We start from the raw sequence: 22,493 nt of genomic DNA, 5'->3' as shown, positions 1-22,493 counted from the left end.
CTTTTTAGTGTATTTTCTGTTATACCAGAAAAAAAGTCACACAAAACTGTCTATTATTGAGCACAATGTACTACTAGATGATGATAGATGATGAGAGACGGGCTAAAGGAAAAATCGCTGTGTAAATATTTTCCAAGGATTTGATTATTTTGCATTTTTGATGTTACACGTGATTTTGTTCGCTTAAAAGTTTATTGACTGCCTTGTTAGTTTAGTGGTCGTATATCTCGCGGTCTTAGGTTCAAACGCCAGGTAGGGCCGATAAAAGGTTTTGGGGTATTCTTATCGAAAATAAATCTCAGAAACTGTGCAGTGTGCCCTCCCGTTCCTCAAAAAGCACCTAAAGTTGGTCCTGCCCTTGAACTGTTTCCGGTCAGATTTGCCGTATCATCGGGTTATGGGACTGTATGGGGAGTTATAACATAATATGCCCTGCGTAGTTGGCTAGTCTCCCTTAGATTGACCGACGTGGCCAAAATCGGTCAGGAAAATACCATCATGATTGTCATCACCCTCATAATGTTTATATTATATCCCGTAATATCACTAAAATATAGTCATGGACGAGTAAAATTAATGGGATAAATATGATTTAAAATAATCAGCATTAATCAAACATGCAATTATACACGAAGATTTGCTTTACAAATTTTATTAATAAAAATATTTAATTTTAAATAAAAGTTGTCTTCATTAATAAATAATTAATCAATCAGTGCAATGAGGAGATGAATATTTAAATCATTAATATTTTATTGAATCCACTTCTATCAGGGAATGTTTTCTTTAGACGGTATCAATAAATAATTTATGTTAATTTGCTTTGATGAATTCGACAAATATTATCGTCTAACCAGTTATCAAGTTGCCCTTGCCAAATTACAGAGGTCAAAATGACAACATATTCTAAACTTAGTTACTAAAAATAAAACATTAATAAGACTACAACAAAAGCACCATAGTATTTGTGCTAAAATAAGAAAAAAAATCTGTTATGTCAAAATAAATTCATTTTCGCATTTATTTTCTCACACAAACTCAAAAACAAAATTTTCTCAATTCACTGCATCTTTTTTTATGTTTTAAATGAATTAATAAATGATATTTTATTTATAGCTATATGAATTCATTACTAATTATGTTTTTAACTACGACATCGCTTACATTGCATCGATCATTTGCCTTTGATCATTAATTTAAGCGTATACCTAATTTTGCTAAATTAAGGGTTACGCTCGTGACTGCCTGACTGACTCGTGACTTTATCATAAGTTAAAACAAAACGATTTTTTTTATGTTCTTAAATATATAAATAATAATATCATAATATGTGAAAAATAAATTATAATTTTTAACAAATAAATATATTTATATTATTACTATTATAAAAATATAATTTTATAAATTATTTAAGATTGTAGATTTATTTTTTTAATAAAATTGAAAGTTATGATAGTTATCCTAAGTAATAAACTATAACTGACAGAAGTTATTATTGAGAATGCTATGGAATCTTTCCTATTTAGTATAACTTGCATTAGAAAATATTTTAGTATATACTAACGTAGTTTAGGTATGAATCATTATTTTTTACCTACTCTAGCAAGGAGAACCCAAATAACACAAAAAATTACTACCTGCTATATGGGTCTGTCATACATTTGGACACAATTCGAATAGTAAGCGGCTGATCTACAGCGATTATCCTGCTTCCTTAAATCGGTCTCAGTGAAAAATGTCCACAGGCGGCGGGAGTCGCGTCGATCAATATTTTGTTAAGTACACGGAAGTTAACTTTATAATTCTATACCGCTTAAATTTAAACTGTACAGTTCATGTCTGTGTAAAGATAAAGTTGGTTCTTCGACTTTTTAAATATAATTTGTTTCAAAACCATCATATAGTGCGAAAGAGTTTTGTAAATTACTGTGATTCATCAGGGTGAGCCCCCAGAAGGGGAGTTTGTCCATTTTTATATTTACACCGTGTCCCTTGCGGCATGCGCGCCGCCTCACCGCCAGTCTCGCTACTACAGTTTCACGCACCAACACCAGTGCAACGAAAGTGATGTAAATATTACTCCTACCACAATATTTACACTTTAAATCTTGTTTACTAAATAAAGATAACATTGTTCTATAAAGTGTAAGTGATGAAAACTAAAAAGTTATTAACTTTAAGTGAAAATTAGTAAGTAAAGTGAGTGCGGACAATTTCACTTCGATCGAAATCAAATCTCACGAGGACATACTGCCGTTTCTCTATGTATTTCAGGAAGTGTTTCAGTACAGAACTTTTTGTTCTCATAACTCACGCTAGAGGTCAGTATTAAATAAAACATAGCGCTTTTACGAGTTATTTCATTCTTCTAAAAGATATTTATATCACGTATATGATATGTATGTATAAGTATAGTTATAGGTAGCGTTTAAGGACCGATGCTCTTCCCTTTTTGCATCCCTTCTCCGCCCTTTACGCATGATCGACCGGTAGAGTTTAGGGGTACATTATAAGTAGGGTGCGGGTAGCTGCTATAGCTACAATATGTTTAGAAGTATGGAATATTATCCATTATGCTTATAATTTTAGTTCACTTCACTTTAATTTAAATAAATCAAAATATTTTATAAAGGCGCTAATATCGACAAAATAAAATATATGATAAAGAATTAATCCTTCAAATAAAATGTAATAAAAAATGTTAGTTTTAAATTAATTACCAAACAGTATAATGAATTACATTACATTTCTAATTTAAAATAAAAAATACTCTTATAATAAACATATTAAAAACAATAAGAAATTGAATACATCGTTTTTAAATACGAATTAATATGATAATAATATTATAAATGTAAGTATTTTTAATAAGAAAAATATTCTAAATCAACATCATACATCAGAAAATAAATTCAGTAGGTATTCTTGATTTATCGACCTTGAAGATTGAAAGTAATGCATAGTTAATCAAATTATTTGATTTCGTTATATGTAGAGCATTATATTTTAATCCAAAATAAATAAAGCGTAATGAAAACACTACAACATAATATTAAATTGAAGAAATGTTGTTATTGTGCATTATAATTTATGGACAATCATAGCGATCATAAATAATGACCGTAGAGCAATCGCGCAGATAGATGAAAACATTACATTTTTATTGATAAAAAACTGCGAAGAGTGAGTGAAGTGACGCGTCTATGCAGATAGTTACCATATAGAGCAAGACGTAGCGAACGACATCGGACATGTTTGTTTTCATACCGGTCCGAATTAACGTCGCGATTGGTTCAAAATCCATAACTGGCCTCCGAGAGCCAGGTGTCGTTCACACCGCGGCCTCGCGCGCCTCGTCTCGTTAATCACTCGTGTTCGCTATTGTTATAGCGCGTCGCACAGCCATCTTTGTCAAATTACAAGCGATTCATTTCAATAATTTGGTTGTGTTTTAACAAATGGAACAAAACATAGATACTGTTACCGATGTGTCGTGTGATAGAAACGAGTACATTTCTACGTTCTCTTTTGTTTTATCGTTGACGCTACGTTGAATGGAAGCGTTACGACGGCTTACAGTGTTAACGATCAGTGTACCATTAAAATGATGGATGATGTCGTCTTTTGCAAAAACTGTGTAAAGTGTCTATCTTGTTAAATTATGTGAAGGGCGCTATTTGTGTTTATGTTTGATTGTACATGTGATGAGAACTGCGTCGTAATTTGTCGTACACATTGCATAAATGAGTGGAATGGCGTTGCGGAGCGCGCGGGCCGGAGCATGCGCGCCAGTTTCCTCGCGACCGCTGGGAACGCACTAAGTGTCCTTCGTTTATGTGCATATCAAAATGGGAAGGTCTAGGTTCCCCGGTAAACCGCTAAAATTCCAGAATAGAAAGCGTATCAGTGTCCTTTCGGGCGCCGTTTATCATGAAACTGCACCAGAAAATCATTCAGCCAGTCGAGGCTCGGCTGCCAACGATTTTGCTGGAGAGAAAGAGGTAAAGCGTATTCCGTGACATTTTTGTTAGTCGAAGAAAGTTACATAAAATAGAAAATGTTTTTGGGATATGTTATGTTTACGTAATAAGTACAAGCATAAATGAAGCGCCAAGCGTATTATGGTGCCAATACAAGAACATATTTTGACATTCTGGTTTCTATACATTGTACGATGTCAACAAAGACATTCAAGTTAAATTCAACAAAATAAACATAATACTACATAAAACTAAGTATTCTAACTAATCGAATAATATTAAAGATTGGACTTTAATTATAACCTAACTTTTGAGTATGGTAGAGCTAATGGTTTGGTAGAGATTTATTGTGCATAACATTGTGATTGGATAAAAATATAACATTAGTGTATTTATTTCCATTTTTGGACGTTAGGTCTTTGAACTATTACCTACACTTCATTATTGTTAAATTATACTTTTTTTTGTAAACAAATGACAAAGAAAGTCATTATTGTGAAATTTTATTTGGCATTGACAGATCTTGTTGTTTGTTTTAACTATTAGTTCTGAATCCATAATTAATTATAATAATTGTGAAATTACATGTCTGTCTCATCTCAATGTCATATCATAATTTGTCATGTCATAATATACAACATGTATACATACTTAAAATTCTGTTGTTTCGCAGTATAAAGTTATAACTCCACAGGCATAGTTGGTAATTTCTGTATTCAGTGTCCTTATTATCTGTTATGAAATCTATTTTTGATTTCATTTTGTCTATACTAAATTATTATAAGTAATTGAGCTAGCATATAACATGTATATACCACAACTTGCACATATTATTTTGTATTTTTTACATATTTGTCAGCAAAAATGGAAACAAAACCAATGACATTTGTTTACAATTTACTTTAAATTTAAAATAATTACAGATTTTTCTTTAGTTAACACATATTATTAAAAGTTGCCATTTGATAGAGATCTAAATAAAATAATTTCTACTTAAAAAAATTCTTTTAAATAATCATTTATATCCTAAAAATAAAGATATTTTATCATAAATATGTCAACATTTCAGGAAGAAGAGAAGAAAGAAAATAATGGCGAGAATGAGGCAAGCTCGGCTAATGAAAATAATGTAACAAATAATGTTGTAAAAAATAATCAAGATCACCAAGATAATACTGATTTGGCAAAATCCCCTGTTCGTACAAGATCACAAAATAAAATGGAGTTACCTAAAAATGAAAAGGTTAAACCAGTGAAGAAAACAGTGACATTTGGCACTGTAGAGAGTTGTGAGGATTTGTTTTTGCCACTTAAAAAGGTTCCAATAAAACATCATGCACCGCTTGTCTCTATTATCAAAAAGAAATCATCACTCAAACAAACCGAGTATTCAACATTTAATAGTATATTAAAGCCAGCTAAATTGACAGATTTAAGTTCTAAATCATCATTAGAACATCAAGAAGGATATCTGAGGAGGAATTTGAACCCTCTTTCTAAACCAATAAATAAATTTTCACAGTTTAGTGACAGTCGCAGTACTTCACCTCCTCCAAGGAATATATCACCAATTGAGAGGGATTGTATTAATTCCACCAAATTTGTCTTACCTGTAAGGAGTAGTCATTCATCAAGAGTAATTAAACCTAATAAACGATTTATTGAAGGTGATGAACATACATTAGTTGCAAGTAGTTTATCAACAGGAAAAGTCTTAAAGAAGCCAAAATTAAAAAGGTTAGTATTTAACAACCTACATGATGATGAAGATACTCCTGAAGAGGAAGAAACTGAAAAAACTAATGATAACGAGAAAACTAGAGATAAACCCTTATTAACATCAAGTCTGTTCAAAGACAAAACAACAAACTCATTTTCTAATCTGAGTAACACTAGCTCAAGAAAACCAGTAAGAGACTTTTTCTCATGCGAAAGAGAAGCAAAAGAGCCAGAATACTCACAAGATGAGAATTCTAATGTTGAAAGCTTGGAGAAGATAAAATCCTCTGAGCCAAATAAAGAGGACCGATCAGGGCATGCCATGAGAAAGCTCATGGATATTTCAGATGCCAGTAGTTCAACAAGCAGTACTGGTTCAGAGTCTGAAGAGAGTTGGGAGAGTGACAGCATTGAAGGTAGTGGAGAAGAAGGAGAAAGACAGCCTCCTACTAGTCCAGAAAAAGATAAGACATCGGCTTCCCAGTTATTAAGTGGAAAGGTTATCATTAGAGAAGCAAGATTACAGTTAACTACCCCAGCACCATCTACAACTGGACTTGATGGCCCCTTCTCAGCTCTGTCAACTGTATCATGTAAGTTTTTCTTATGTAAATCTGTTTAAAGCATCAATAAATTCAAGTATGCTGTATAAAAAATCTGAATGATGAAGGTCATGTTTTCATTTGTACATTATTTATTTCTTTTTACATATATAGAATTATCATAAGTATAGATAGAGAAGGGCATTCTTACCTTTTTTTCTTTACTCATAATGTATAACTGAATCAAAAATATCTGCAGCTATTTCATTAAACAGAAGCTGCTAAACACATTTATTAGAAAAAGAACATTGCACAGTTGTAAAGAAAAAAATTTTTTTTTTTTAGCTAATAATCCACCTGCAACTGTTACTTGCGGTGTTTGTGGGGCAGTCAGATTCTACAGATTTGTACGCCAAGCAAGAAAGTTTGGCATATACTCATGCGAGTCTTGCAGAAAATTTATTTCAAAGCTACTAAAGAAAGACAAAATGGTTTTACGAACACAACCTGTGGTTACACATTGTGTCAGGGGTGAAGGTAATGAATAATTATTATATTAGAAAGTTTTGTGAGTATAAAAAAATCTTTTTTTTTTTATTAATAAATATATATTATTTTTTAGGTAACTGTCATGTTCCTCCAGTAGTTCGATCACAACAATGGAAATTACTTAAATGTACAAACAAGTCACGTTGTCCGGCTTGTTGGCTCAAATTATGTTTAAAGGCTTTCCAAGTTCCCCCACACATCAGAGCCACTTTAACAGCTATGTTGCCTCCCTACATGAGGAGTGGGTCAAAACCTTCAGGACCCTTGACACAAGCTCACCCTCTGAGAATAGGCTCCAGTAATACAGCTACTACCCAAGCACCATTTAGTGCATTGGTAACAGAAAATGACAATAATATCTTTGCCATTAAAACAACCAAAAAAATCGATGAAATTGACAAGGTTGAGGTAAGCAATATTTCTTTAACATTTTTGAATTATAATATTATCAATTAGTATTCTTATAATGTATTAATAAATGTTACAGAAGGAATCTAAACCACAAAAAGAAATTCAAGAAAATGACGAGTCTAACGAAGAATTCAGTGCTAATAGGAAGCGTCGCATCACTAGGGTTAAAGTAAGAAAGAAAGATAAAGGTGACTCTAAGCAGAGTGAAGATCCTAAGAGGCAAAAAATGGAACTAAAAGGTCCTAGAGTTAAACATGTGTGCAGAAGTGCATCTATTGTGTTAGGACAACCAATTGCAACATTTCCCACTCATGAGGGAAAAGAAAAGCAAGATAAACCTCTCCAATCTGATGATGACAGCAATTCAATGCTCATTGATGACAAGGAAAGAGTTACTCCAGATATTTCGGGCTGTGACTCTGAATTAGACACTGAGAACAGACCAATGCAAATAGTCCCAGAAGCTATAGTTGTAAAAGAAAGTGATCCAGACCCACTAACAGAATCTAAGAAAAGAAAGATAGAATCAACAGTTTTGACAAAAGCACTGGGTAGAATTGACTCTAGTGAAGATGAAACTGTTATGGATCTCATTCCGAGGAAAACAACATTGAAACCTCTTACAAATATTACCAATGTAATTTAACAAATATTTGTTTTATATTATGTTTTTAATGTTTGACAACAATCTAAAAATTATATTGTTTTGTCTTATAGGTGCGTGGGCGTGTTCAGAAATGTGGCCAAAATAGACCAGAATTAATCTGTGTTGACTTTTGGGAGAGCTATGACCCAGACGAAGTCTGTAACTCTGGGTTTGGCCTTATAGGCACTATCCCATTTACTTTAGCAAAGCTTTGCTTTTTGTGTGGAAGTGCAGGAAAAGAAAAGGTAATATTATTATGTTTTTTATGTTTTAATATTTACTCATTTGTTTTTACATTACTATTTTTCTTCAAACATCACATACCACAATAAACATATATCTTTTTATCGAGGTTTTACAATTGTCAAAGTAAAGACAGCTGATATTATTTGTTTACAAATGAGGTGTATAATTTGCAAATTTCTGATAAGAATATTAAATAATAAATTTTCTCGAAACTTTACTTTTTTCTTATTTTAATGTAATTGTACCCTCTATTCTCTCATACTCATAGTCCAATAGAAGGACAATCCTAAACATGGAAGCTTAATATTCTTTAGTTGGGAAGATGCAAAACTATGCATTTACTTCTTTGTATTAGGTGTTGTTAATAACTTTATACCTTGGACTACTTAAAATAGCCATTAAACCCAGAAGGATATGAATATGCATAAATGTGGAAAACATTGGAAATGTTATTTCAGATGCTTGTATGTGGGAGTTGCTGTGAATGGTACCATGTATGGTGCGCAGAGGAGGCAGGTGGCGGCGGTGACTGGACGTGCGCGCGGTGCGTGTGGTGTGCAGCTTGTGCGCGCCCTGCAGCCAGGCTTCGTTGCCGCACATGTGCTAGACCCTATCATGCGGCCTGTTTGCCTGCGGCTCCGCCAGATCACCGAAGCGATTGGCCTCAGGTAAAATAGTTAACTAATGAAAATTTGTTATTGAAGAGTATACCATGGTATTTGATGAAATATTATAGAAAAAATATTTTAAAGTATATTTTTCAACTAATGCGGGAGATATTTCGTAAGTAATAATATAAAGTGAAAACTTTTATATGGAAAAACAATAACAATATTGAAAATATTAAATACATTATTGATAAAAATGTTGAAAGGCTAAATATTATTAAATATTTATTTTAGATTGATTTTACTAGTATCATTTATAAAATTTCAGATCTGCAGTTCGTGCTTAAAGTGCAAGAGTTGCGATAGCAGTCGTGTAAATAAGTTTGTAGGAAGTTTGCCTTTCTGCAGACCCTGTTTTAAACTCCGCCAAAAAGGAAATTACTGTCCTCTGTGTCAGGCTTGTTATAGGGACAATGATTTTGATAGCAAGGTATGTATTAAAGTTTTTTTTAGTAATGAATTATTATATACAAAGTGTTTCTTTTTAAATTTATTATTGATAACATTATATTTTATTTTATTACAGATGATGGAATGTGGCTGGTGTGGAAGGTGGGTCCATGCTAGTTGTGAGGGCTTGTCTGGTGAGGGTTATCAACTCCTGTCTGCTTTACCACCATCTATTGAGTATATTTGTTGTAAGTGTATGCCAACGGATCCACCATGGAGAAAAATGCTTACAGAACACCTAAAAGGAAGGCTCTTACACCTTCTTAAATTACTAGCAAAAAATAAAAAGGCTTGTGCACTTCTAAAACTGACACCTCATAAAAATACACCTGTGCCCAACAAGCCTTATCGACTTATGTCTCCACAGGCTATAAGAAAACTTCATTTTGATAGTGGTGACGAATCTATGAAAAATACATCAGAAACTAAAGTCTACAGAAACACGTCAAGAGGACGGCGAAATAACAATTTCGGACAAAATAAAAGTGACGATTCTATCACTTCTCAAATATGGCATTGCTCATCATTATTATCTGATGTTGAAATGGAAAAGGAGGAAATTCCTCATACTTCCCATAAAGTTGTTAATCTTCAAGAACCTTTAATGCAAAATAAAGAGATATGTTTTTCCACTGGTCTCTACAGCAATAAAGCTGAATTTAACACCTCTTGTGTAGAGGTTCATGAAAATTACCCTCCTCAAAATAAGACGGAAAAAGCAACTACTATGTTACCAACAACATTACATGATGAAAAATATGAACCAATATCAGATGATGATGAGCCTTCTAAAGATTTTTCACAAGCTCGAAGTGAACAAGATCTGAGTCCAGCTATTATAAGACATTCAAATATACCTATGGATGACAGCACCCTTGATGATTTAAATAGGCTGATCTCACCATCTCTATTGGATATAAAAAAAAGAGTTAACAGTGATGAATACATTTCTTTAAAAGATTTTAACCATGACATGAAAGATGTAATTGAAAGAACAGCTAGTGTAGATCTACAAACAATCTACAAAGATTTATTTTCGGAGACATTTCCTTGGTTTGATTGTGAACATAATTGTTTACAACCCAATTTAGAAGTTGAAGGAGAACAGGAAGATTCTGATTCATTAAAAGATATGGAAATGTGTGATACTAAGGGCATTAAAGCAACTGTTCGTGTTGGACGGCCAGTTGACCAAATAGTGCCGAAACTTGAATCTAATGGAGAAAAAGAAGAAGAAAAACTTCTTGAATTCTATTCTATGGTTGATTCTAGAATTTGTATATTGTGCAAAACTACTGGTGATGGATTGCCTTTTATGGAGGGACGACTATTATATTGTGGACAAAATGATTGGATTCATGCTAACTGTGCTCTTTGGTCCGCAGAAGTATTTGAAGAAATTGATGGTTCTCTTCAAAATGTGCATTCTGCTATTTCTAGAGGGAAAATGATAAAATGCGCCGAGTGTGAAATAAAAGGAGCAAGTGTAGGATGTTGCGCTAAAAATTGTAGCGAAACTTATCATTACGCTTGCGCGAGAAAAGCTAGTTGCGCATTTATGGATGATAAAAGAGTATTTTGCCCTACTCATGGCAAAGATGTGCCCAAAAAGAGCCTACAAAAAGATGCTGATTTTGAATTAACAAGACCAGTATATGTTGAGCTGGATAAGAAAAAGAAAAGATACAGTGAAATTAATAAAGTACAATTTCTCATGGGATCATTGACTGTACATAGTCTCGGAAAGATAGTCCCCTCAGTCTCAGATTATGAAGATTTTTTAATGCCTGTTGATTTTTCCTGCAGTCGATTATTCTGGTCATGTAAAAAACCATCTAAAATTGTGAGATATACTATAAAAACGAAGTTAATACTGGCTGAACCAATGCCAGGGTTTGATTTTGGTGTCAATATTACTGTTGACCACAGCATGGATGTTCAAGTGGTAGATCGTGTTATGGCCGAAATTGGAGCATGGCATGAAAGCTTAGAAACTGGGACAAGTAAAAGTGTTCTTATGTTTAAAAATGATAAATCACCAATAAAGTTCGGTAATACAGTTACTTTAGAAGACTTGGCAGTAAAACAAGTTGTTGAATATTTACTGGATAATGTTTGTAAGCAAGAGCAAGATGAAGAAGAACCTCAAAATACAGCTGATCTTTTACCTCCTGAAGTGAAAGATGCAATATTTGAAGATCTAAATCATGATCTCTTAGATGGTATATCTATGCAAGATATATTTCCAAAATTGATGTCGTACGAAGATCTTGTTGCAATGGATCTTAAAAATGAATTTATTGGGGCGATAAGTCAGTCAGATGATAAGTCCGACTCACGATCTAGTGATTTTATTGACGAGTTCTTTAATGCGCGCTTAGAATCGAGCAATAAGGAATTAAAGAGAAGTAAATCAGAGATGTTGTTGCAAAATCACAGCCTAAAGACATTAACCACAGGTCGAGGCCAACAAAGGTCTACTAGTTTAACTTGGAATAATAAATTTGATACTAGCTTATTGTCGTCAACAATAAAAAGATGTAAAATGGGAAAATCATCAACTGTTACTGGTAAGCTTAGTCCAATACAGAGAGTTTTTGAAAATTCTTTAGAGACCATTAAAGAAATAGATCGAAGCAATGATAAAAAACCAAAAGTAGAGACAACTACTGGGTCAAATGACTGTCATGAGACACCGCATACTTCAGGCATTAATTATTGTACCACTTCTCCTAAACAAAAAGAAGAAAATAGTTCAGATGGTAAAAATGATAAATCTGAGGGTTACTACACAGATGTTATTGATTTTTATACGAAGATACAATGCAGTCCAATTTCACAGTTGGATGGAGCTGCCGATTGGTCAGGGTCGGAGAGTAATTGCAGTTCACGACCAGGTAGTCCTCAAGATGACTTTTCACCTATTCAACAACTTGATGGAGCGGAAGATAATCATCCAGGAATTGAGAATACATTAAAAAGCCAAACAAATCAATTTTTGTATAGAGCAAGTGGTTCTGAAAGTACCTATACTGTTACTATAGCTGGTAATTCGATAAGTGGGCAGCCGGAATTAGTTATGCGACCACTTGATGACACTTCCGCTTCAGGACAAATGGAGCAATTAGTAAGATGTGATAGATGTCAATGCACATACAGAAATAAAGAATCATACGACAGACATATGCCTTCTTGTGATATGATGTCCACAAGTGAAAGTGAAAGTGAAAATCCTAAGTCTCCGGAAAATAGAACATTGACCACTTTGCAAAATGCTTTCCAGGGAGCATTTGCGCAACCTATGATAATACATGCAGGAGTCGTTAGTGGTACTGAAAATACGGTAAAAGCGGAAGGCATTTCTGCAAGAAGGACCTCAATCAATACACGCCAAATCACAATAAATGGTACAATCGTTGAAACACCTTCACCAGGTCCAACTAATGAAATGACTATGACAATAACTGAACAAATGAAATCAGGAACAGTCATTTTTGACCAGAGTAAAACAACTAATGTACAAGTATCTGCAAATCAACAAGTCTTATCATCACCTCAAATTGTGGTAACACCACAGATGCTTTTACCTCCCAAAACTAGTTCATCTGGAGGGCAAAAAATTATGACGCAACAAATAATTACACAACCAGGACTCCTTCCCTATAATATTTGCGTTAAGCCAGGAACAGGAAATACAAACTTACAGCAACTTCAAGGAAATACCGATATGACTCATTTATTATCTGGATCAGGTGGAATTCAAGTATTAACATCCAATTCTAATCAAGTATTAACTATACCAACAAATCAAACAGGAAATCTGACACCTTTAATTCAAGGTAAAAGTCAGGTTGCCAATTTTCCAAATATGGCTAGTGCAACTTCTATAACTCTACCAGTTAATTCAATACAAGGAATGCCAAACGCTTCCATTATTCAAAACATACAACCAATGATTCGGCCACAAATTCAAGGTAATCCAACTATTGTTGTACCCGCTATGACTGCCCAAAGGCTTACTTCGCCTAGTTCTCAAAAGCAACAAATAATACTACCAAATACTCCGCAAAAATCACCTAAGAAACAGCCAACTCAAGTGCAACCAAAGCCAATATTTCAAGCTACTAACCGAGGCAGGGGAAGGCCAATGCCTAAACCTACTACTATTAAAAGACAAACAAAGCTCGAAAAAACTTTTACAACAATTAATCAAAGTCCTCTTGGACCAGGAAATACTGTTATACAGTTGCAAACTAATAACCAAACTGGACAACCTTCCATTATTGTACAACCTGTAGCTAATCAGAATATTATGTCAGCATATGTTGAAGCATTATCACAACAACAGAATCAAAATATGCAGTATATTGCAACTATTGCACCCCAAGGAGATTTTAAAACTGGTCCAACACAATTTATTTCTCAAAGTGGTCTTGTACCTCAAACATTTCAAATACAACAGACAGAATCTGGTGGCTTAGTTGCAGTACCAAGTGGGGGAATACCAGTCCTACTACCGCAAGGAAATGTCGGTATTCTACCGCAATCATTACAACAAGGTGCTACAATATTACCTCAGGGAGCAATTCAAACTCAAGGTATTTTGTCGCAGGGCCCAAATGGTCCAACTATTTTACCGCAAGCAATCCATACACAGAATGGTACTACTATAATCCCACAAGGAACAATTCAAGGACTGACATCCGGTAATTTAACATCACAAACTGCAACTCTTATACCGAATAGTACCCTGCAAACAGCGGGGGCGACAGTGGTACCACAAAGTGGAATAGGTAACGGACAAACAACAATAATCCCGAACGCATTATCATCGCAAGGCAACACTTTAATATCTTCAGGTCCTGGTACAACGATTCTTCCCCAAGGAACCATATTACCTCAATTTTGCAATGATCAGGTACTATTGGGATCGACACCGACCTTAGAAATGGTCACAGATCCATCAGGTTGCATGTATTTAACAACAACACAACCAGTGTACTATGGCTTAGAAACGATTGTTCAAAATACGGTAATGTCATCACAACAATTCGTGTCGACAGCGATGCAAGGTGTACTTGCACAAAATAGTAGTTTTTCTGCAACAACAACACAAGTGTTCCAAGCGAGCAAAATAGAACCAATAGTGGAGGTTCCTACGGGATACGTTGTAGTTAACAATGTAGGTGATACAGTGGTGTCTCAATCATCTAATCAAGGACCTAATGTCGTTACAGCACATTCGGTACAGTCATCACCCCCTACTTTGAAAAATGTAAAAACTTCGGTACCTAATATAACATTACAGCCATTGCCAGATAAACAGTCTAATAATAGTCGGCAAACTCCAAAAGTAATTCAAATGAGTTCCTCTCCTCTTAGCATTGGATCTCAAGCTATTTTAAACGGAAAAGCAAATTTAAATCCAATAACGTCACAAATACATACCATGACTTTATCCAATACATCCCAAAATCTTCAAAAAATTAATTTTTCTAAACCAAACAATGTTTCTATGTCACCAAATGTGACTCTGGTAGCATCAACAGGACAACCTTTAATGGCTATTTCCCAGTCTGTTCCCAATACAGTAAATTCTTTTTCAATGCAATCCCTACCTTTATCGCAGCCTATTGTTTCAAGTTCAATAGCACCAACAAATAAAAATAACATAATGAAGATTGAAAATTCGCATGTAATAGAAATAAGCGGAAATTTACATGAAAGTTCAAACTGTAATAGTTTACCTACTATAAGTGTGACACAAAGTATTAAGTCACCAACACCTTGGAGGCAACCTGAAAATAAATTAGAACTGCATAATATTGCCATGAAGGCTAACTCCACGCAAAATCATACTATGAATATTCAAAACAATATTGTTGGTGCGAGACAGATGTCGCATAATGAGGTTGGAAAAGAAAATCAAAATTGTCTACTTTCCATGAATAACGCTGGGAATTCAATGTCGAATACTATCCATTCTCATCAATTCGAATCCAATATTAATGCCAGCCACCACTCAGCCCATTCCTCTTCTAATAATATGATACAAATAACTGCTGGTAATATTTATACACCTTCATCTATGAATGGCAATTTTGATGCTGATACGACGTTAAAATTGAGTAAGATTAATGCTCTCTCAAAAGCAGAAGGTGGACATTTAAATTTTTCACAAGAGTTAATGTCATCACATTCGCAACAGCATGCTCAAAATGAAAAAAGTTTCCAAAACATGGGATCAAATGATAATAAACAAAACAATGACATGCAAAATCAAATAAATATACATAAGTTAAGCAGTTGTCAAGTGGCAGGAAATATGAGCAATTCACCATCGATAAGCATTATACCACCTAATATGATACGACCACAGATGCAAAATAATCAAAATTCAATAACTATGCCGAATAATAATCAAATGTGCTCGATTTCTAATAGTTCTTCTCACGGTCAGGTTCAATTTATGAATTCTGTAAATACTTCTATGCAAAACGTAAATATGTCATGCCAAGAAATCGTAAACAATAGAGTAAACATGTCAGTATCTAGTGAAAATAATCAACAACACGAGATGTCTAATGGTGCTTTAAATACATCAAATTTGACCCATGGCAATATGCAGATGATGTCACACGAAAATAATCAATTATCGTCGAATCAAATACACATAATGAATGGGCAGATTCAACACAGTCGTCACGTTGAAAATAGCAATCAATTGCAGCAATTAAATCAAGGAACATCTAACAGACAATTTCATGATAATCTTATTAGTAGTCAACAAAATCATAACCAAAATAATATACTTTCTAATCGAAGTACTCCCGATAATAGTAGCATGATAAACCAGAACATAAACATGCATAATATGGCGAATAATCATCCTTCAAACCGCAATGATCTTGGAGACTTAAATCATATGCACTTAAATCAGTCTTTATCTAATATGAGTAATATGCAGAATAACAGAATGATTATCGATAATATGCAGTCACATGCTATGAATGGAGCTAATCATCAAATTCATGCGAATAATAGATCTATGGAGTCTCTACATAACCAGCAAATGCACTCTATGCAACAAATGAATCATCATGTTACTAGCAATAACAATAGATCACAGATGGACAACAATATGCATATGAACCAACAAATGTCAATGCAACAAAATAGACAAATGGATAACATTGTTCATCATCATCAACATCAAATGTCTAATATGATGCAATTGCAAAATAATCGTCCGCACATCGATAATAATCTATTAGGAATGCATCAACATGTGTCAAATCAAATGCATAACAGGCAACAGATGGATAATGGTATGCATATGCATCATATGACAAGTAATAATGTTAACATGGGCCTCGGGAATCAATTAGATAACACTTCCGCTATGTCTAATATACATAGCAACAGACACGATAATAGCTCTATAGGAATGCAGAATCTAAATACAATGAACCAAATGCAAAATAACAGAAACTCAATGGATCATAACAATCTAATGCAACATCAAATGAACAACATAAATTCAATGAACAATATGAATATGCACAATAATTTAAATAATTCTATGCAAATATCTAGCTCTAACCATCAATCTATAAACAATTCTTTGATGCATATGCCTAATATCCCTGATATTAAAAACGAAATTCAAAATTCGTGCAGTGGTAGTTGCTCAAATACAAGTAATCAGTTCACTAATAATCAATCATTTGATATGTGCGCAAATTTAAATTCAAATAACAATATGAACATGGGAAATACTTCAAATATGATGCATGGTATGAACATGAACAACACTAATATTACAAATAATATGATGATGAACAATGTGAATAATAACTCTATCTATGGGACAAATAATCAAAACAATATGTCAGGACATGATATGTTAATGAGTTGCAATAATTCTGTTGAACACAATGTGACCAACCTGATGCCTGGCAATTCTTCTCACATGATGATTAACAATTCACAGACACATACGAATAATAACCAAAACCAGATTATGGGTGGTCAAGTACCAAGTAATTCACAAATAAATATAAATAGTAGTTGTAGCTTAAACTCGAATAACGCTACACAAACACCTATGACAAGTATAGAAAACCAGATAAATAGGAATAATATGGCAGTGAATGACCAATCCAAATTTGGGCAGGATTCAGTCAGAGGAAAAAATATAATGGGACCACCGCCAAATCCCAATATTCCGATAACAAACTTGCCTAGCAGTGATTGTGCTAAAGCTAATATAGTCAGCAATGAACCTAAACCTAACCACACAATATCTGTGAGTAACCAAATAGGATTTATGCAAATGAATCCTCCAAATACAAATAGAGTAATCAACCTTCCTGAACGAAACAGAATAAACAATTCAAATCATGACAATAATATCAGTTCACATATTCCTCAACAACATAATATTCGCGTTGTTACAAATAATAGTAACAATAACGTTGCTAGCATTACTGATCCATTGACGTATCAACAAAAGAGTGAAAGCAGTACTATGATAAATGTTCCGTTCCAAGCAATACCAAATAGCGCGCCTATGAATATAAATGTTAATTCTAGTAATAATACTGTCAACATTACAGTGCAAAACAACCTCGTTGATCCCAAGATTGCTTCAAAAGCTGCTGCTGATTTAAATTTTCCTTTACAAACAAATTCTAATTTAATACAAAATCAAAATGGTAATAATAATATGATTTGCATACCTGTACAAAATAATACCATTAATTTACCAACTCAGAACAGTTCAAGTATAACTCTACCAAAAGCGCCACCGACTCAACAATCAGGAATACCGACTAATGTTGTAAATCCTATGTCGATGCGACCAATGAATAGAGTTTTGCCGTTACACAGGGATGGACAAAGTAAATCTACTAAAACGTCAGGCTCCAAAAGTCCTGCAGTCCCAAAACAAAGGGTTGTTAGCAACGATATGCCGGATTTGAACATAAAAGATGAAAATGTTGATAGTGATCTAGAAAAAGCAATTGAAGAATCGAAGAGAATGATGGAATTGGAAAAAGCTAAGAGAGAAAAAGAAGATAGAGACGCGACGCGTGCTCTACAATTATCCAATCAAATGCAACAACCAAACACTAGTTCCGCTTCGACGTCAGTTTCAGTGTCACGAAGCACTGGCCCTGTGGAGACTATTCCCAAAATGACATCTCTGCCCAGCTTAGATGTGGAACCTGAACCTCCAAAGATTTTGATTGAAAAAGATACTAACAAGACAGCTATAACATCTAAATTAGCTGCTTCCAAAATTTTAAAACGTCCTTTACTAGATAAAAAACCTGACACGGATGTTATTGTGACAAAGAAACAAAACAAAATTTACAAAGGCCAAGAAAATAAGTTATCACAACCAAAGCATACTCCTGAACCACCTAAAGATGACGGCCCTAAGCTCATATATGAAGTGTCATCAGAAGATGGATTTAATTACTCTTCTTCATCCTTAACTGACCTTTGGGCCAAAGTTATAGAAGCAGTTCAAAGTGCAAGAAAACAATCGGGTCTACCACTAATTCAATATAACTTGCCGTCTTCTCCCTCAGGGGCCCATTTACTCGGGTTGAATAACAATGCCTTGAGATACTTAATTGAACAACTACCCGGTGTAAGTATTTTTTTGTAAATTAATCAGCGTATTTTCAATCAGTTCGTTTCTTAAATTATTTATCCTTACAGGCAAACCGTTGTACGAAATACAAGATACGCCAAGGCCGCCTTCTTAACAGTTGGGATAATGATCTAGATCTAAGCGAAGGATTCAAGGAGAGTCCCTGGGGAAGTGCACGAACGGGGCCCATCGCAAGAAAGCAAAACCATGATATGTTTAGTTGGATGGCTTCTCCATTTAGAGAAGAACCTCCGCCTTTTGGTGGACAAGAAGGAGAAAGCACTATTTCAAGGTAAATTTATAATGTTTTTTATTGTTTTGACTTGTTATTTTTATTACAAGTTTTTATAACAAGATAGGAATTGTAAAAAAAAAACATGTTTATAGATTAACTTATTTCAGACGCCTGGCGACTTTACCGCCTGCTATGAGATTTAGGCAGTTAAAAGAAACTTCGAAAGTATCTGTCGGTGTGTACAGATCACACATTCACGGACGTGGCCTGTTTTGTAAAAGAGACATTGAAGAAGGTATAGTTAAATGCTGATTTATCAAATGGCTGTAGTGTAGTCAGTACTCGCTATAAATACCACATTTTTCCTTTTGGATTTTGTTTAACTGTTATTATTTTAGGTGATATGGTAATCGAGTATGCTGGCGAGGTGATTCGAGCGGTACTAGCAGACCAACGAGAGAAGAAATACGAGGCAATGAGCGGGCGACGCGGTGTTGGTGGTTGTTACATGTTCCGTATTGACGACAACCTAGTCGTCGATGCCACACTTAAAGGAAATGCTGCGAGGTTCATCAATCATTCATGTGATGTAAGCTTTTAATTTAGTAATATAGTTTTTTGTGCCTTAACATGAAAAAAGCCTTTACACACTAGATTTATTTAAGGTGGCAATTAAGCAATTAAGATATATTGGCGACATTTTTAAAAATGTATTAAACTGCTGTCATATTTAAAGCTAAAATTATAATATTGGTTATTAGGTATTAAATTAATTTTTTTTTCTGTTTTAGCCTAACTGTTATTCCCGCGTCGTTGATATTCATGGCCACAAACACATATTGATATTTGCTCTTCGTCGGATCACTGTCGGCGAGGAACTGACTTATGACTACAAGTTTCCCTTTGAAGAAGTCAAGATACCCTGCACTTGTGGAGCCAAAAAATGCCGTAAATATTTGAATTGAAGAACGCGTACGCGTGAAATTTGGTTGAGTCAATTATGGTGGTCGTAAAGAGGCCAAGTGTGGTGTATGAAATATACACCTTTTTGACGTGTAAGCTACCTTGATTATAGTGTTTTAATGTAAAAAGATAACTAAGCGAAAAAACAACTCTATGTTTCGGCTTAATTACTGCATAGCATAATTATTACGTAAGTACATTACCGAATTAGGGATAATTTTAGAAAAAGTAGTCGTTGTTAATATATGACAAAATGATGTTTTATAGCAACATTTGTAACAAACTTAACTCTGAATCTTTTTATGGAATTTAAAGGTGCAGATTAAAATACTGGGTCGAGCACAATTTTCTATGTACATGTATTAGACAATATGTCCAAATCACATATCGTATATTCCCACCTCTTGACATTTGTAGTGCCACTAGAGCAATGGACACAAAAGTTTTCAACTTGAATCTTGTTATGATCTCGTTTTGAATCTACCCAGTGTTTAAAATTGTTGGATAGTGTATTTCATTGATTTTACATACTTTAAATATTTCTTATTTTGTGATAAGTTTTATACATTATGTAAATATTTTAAGTTGTACTGTTTTATTAATTATCTGTGTTGGTTAAAACATTTGTAATGGCTTGAGTGTATACCTAATATGTCTACACTTACTTTGATGTGATATGTGTTAACCCAAACCGGGGTAAATGTATGGTTAGTGGTAGTATATTTGTTCCTCATTTGTTCTTATTTTCTTGACTCGTGATCAGTTAAGTCTCGACTAACATAGCATATTTGTACATATTTAATGGAAAATTAGATTTTATGACATTAGTACATTTGAATGAAGGGTAGCAAAGTTATGAGTACAATGTTACTTTTTTTTAGTTATTTTAATAAGTACTGTATAGAAAATTGTTGTAAATAAGAGAAATTATCTGTCATAATAATATGGTTAAGCGACAAATCGTTTTATTATAGTCATAGTCTTAGGATGTACTTTATAGAATATAACATAATGTGTAAATAATAAGTTATTTGGTGTGTGGGTTGGCTCGGAGAGGTTGTTGTCTAAGGTCAGGTGGACGCAACTACACACGCGATTGCTGTAAAACTCCTAGCCACGGGTTTAACGTGAAAATGCACATTTTTAGCTTTAATATTTTTTCAGCACAGCTTGAGTTAAAAATTTTATTTTTTTTAAAGATCAATTTATATTTAAATATTTTGTGTGTGTTTTTACTTAAAAAGAAACTAGAATAAAAAGCATCACATCATCATCACATGAAAATTTAGTCCCAGTGGTTATTCCAAATTTTACAAATTTAGTAATATAGACCTAGATGCAGGAACAATACAGCAATAGTTTTAGAACTAAAGTTACTGCATCTATCAAGCAGTATTAACGTATTCTATAGATTAAAGCCAATATATTAAAAATGCAATAGTTTTAGTAATACAGAATTTGTACAGCATTATACATGCACCTATTATTTTATTTATATTTTACTGTAGATTATAAACAATGCAGTTAATCTCTCAATACCACAGCGCCCTTTATTGACTCGCTAGGCTATTGTTTCGTCATTTTGATGAACCTTTAATTCGAGGTGCGCACATTCAAGATAAACATTCATAAATCTGTACTTGTAATTTTTATACGGCTCCTTTTCATGCTATCCAATTTCCGACTGATCTATAGCTTTATCACAAACAGTTGTACGATATTGTAAGCCATTTTTTTAGGTTTTCAAAAATAATCTTTATACATTGTTTACCTTGTTGTTTTTGATGCACTCTCATTTTAAACTCAAAATCTTGTGGACTAGTCTTTAGGAATTAAATTTTTATATAGCCATACCATCAAGTATATTTTCCTTAGATAATTATAATACATATTTCAAACATTTTGAACAATAACAGTAGAAGTTGTACATCGAGTAACGATAATAAATATCAAAGTACAGGTAATTTTATTAAATTTACTATTAACATCTATTTTAAATATAAGTTTTTATTCAAATAATATTAATTGAATTTTGTTTTTCATTTCTGTACCTTCTGTATTTGTAAAGTTTTATCTCTAGACCTGGACACTTTTTTATTTTCGATTGATTTATTTTTGTAATACATTTCAGATTATTTCCGAGTTGTATTTAATGTGATCATGCTTTAAAAATTAAGCGCATGTGCATTTTATTAGTCCTGTATACAAATATAAATTAATTAAAAAGACCAAAATCACTAAGTGATAAAAGAATCAATTTTGTTAAGTATATTAAGTGAAAATGTCTGCTCTTGATATTATTTTATGTTAAAAATAATGCTTTTATTTTTAATGTACACATGCCATTTTGCCTAATGTTATTATAAATTATATTATATTGCTTTAAAAGCACCAATTTTACAATGCATAGTTCTATGTCC

At 33.5% G+C, this 22,493-nt stretch overlaps 1 protein-coding gene across 2 annotated transcripts; it reads left to right on the top strand.

The window, feature by feature from the left end:
• Positions 1 to 3,101: 3,101 nt before the first annotated feature.
• Positions 3,102 to 22,078, top strand: LOC125071466 (histone-lysine N-methyltransferase trithorax). 2 transcript variants are annotated; one of them, XM_047681725.1, is made up of 13 exons: positions 3,102 to 4,001; positions 5,050 to 6,292; positions 6,587 to 6,778; positions 6,864 to 7,198; positions 7,281 to 7,838; positions 7,919 to 8,092; positions 8,552 to 8,761; positions 9,030 to 9,191; positions 9,288 to 18,872; positions 18,944 to 19,167; positions 19,278 to 19,405; positions 19,509 to 19,699; positions 19,902 to 22,078. In XM_047681725.1, the coding sequence occupies exons 1-13, from the start codon at positions 3,849 to 3,851 to the stop codon at positions 20,073 to 20,075; spliced, it is 13,329 nt and encodes a 4,442-aa protein (XP_047537681.1). In that variant the 5' UTR covers positions 3,102 to 3,848; the 3' UTR covers positions 20,076 to 22,078. The 2 variants fall into 2 exon arrangements, with proteins under 2 accessions (XP_047537681.1, XP_047537680.1); XM_047681724.1 differs by having other exon boundaries at positions 7,278 to 7,838.
• Positions 22,079 to 22,493: the final 415 nt, after the last annotated feature.

Source organism: Vanessa atalanta, chromosome 19, assembly GCF_905147765.1.
Source record: "Vanessa atalanta chromosome 19, ilVanAtal1.2, whole genome shotgun sequence".
Lineage (NCBI taxonomy): Eukaryota > Metazoa > Arthropoda > Insecta > Lepidoptera > Nymphalidae > Vanessa > Vanessa atalanta.
Note: the sequence above shows the minus strand (reverse complement) of the source record. Positions and strands in the feature narration are given on the sequence as shown.

Coding starts and splice junctions, on each gene's coding strand:
- LOC125071466 (XM_047681724.1), top strand. CDS start 3,849: ATGGGAAGGTCTAGGTTCCCCGGTAAACCGCTAAAATTCCAGAATAGA. Junction 8,762..9,029: donor ACCGAAGCGATTGGCCTCAG/GTAAAATAGTTA, acceptor ATAAAATTTCAG/ATCTGCAGTTCGTGCTTAAA. Junction 19,168..19,277: donor GGAGAAAGCACTATTTCAAG/GTAAATTTATAA, acceptor AACTTATTTCAG/ACGCCTGGCGACTTTACCGC.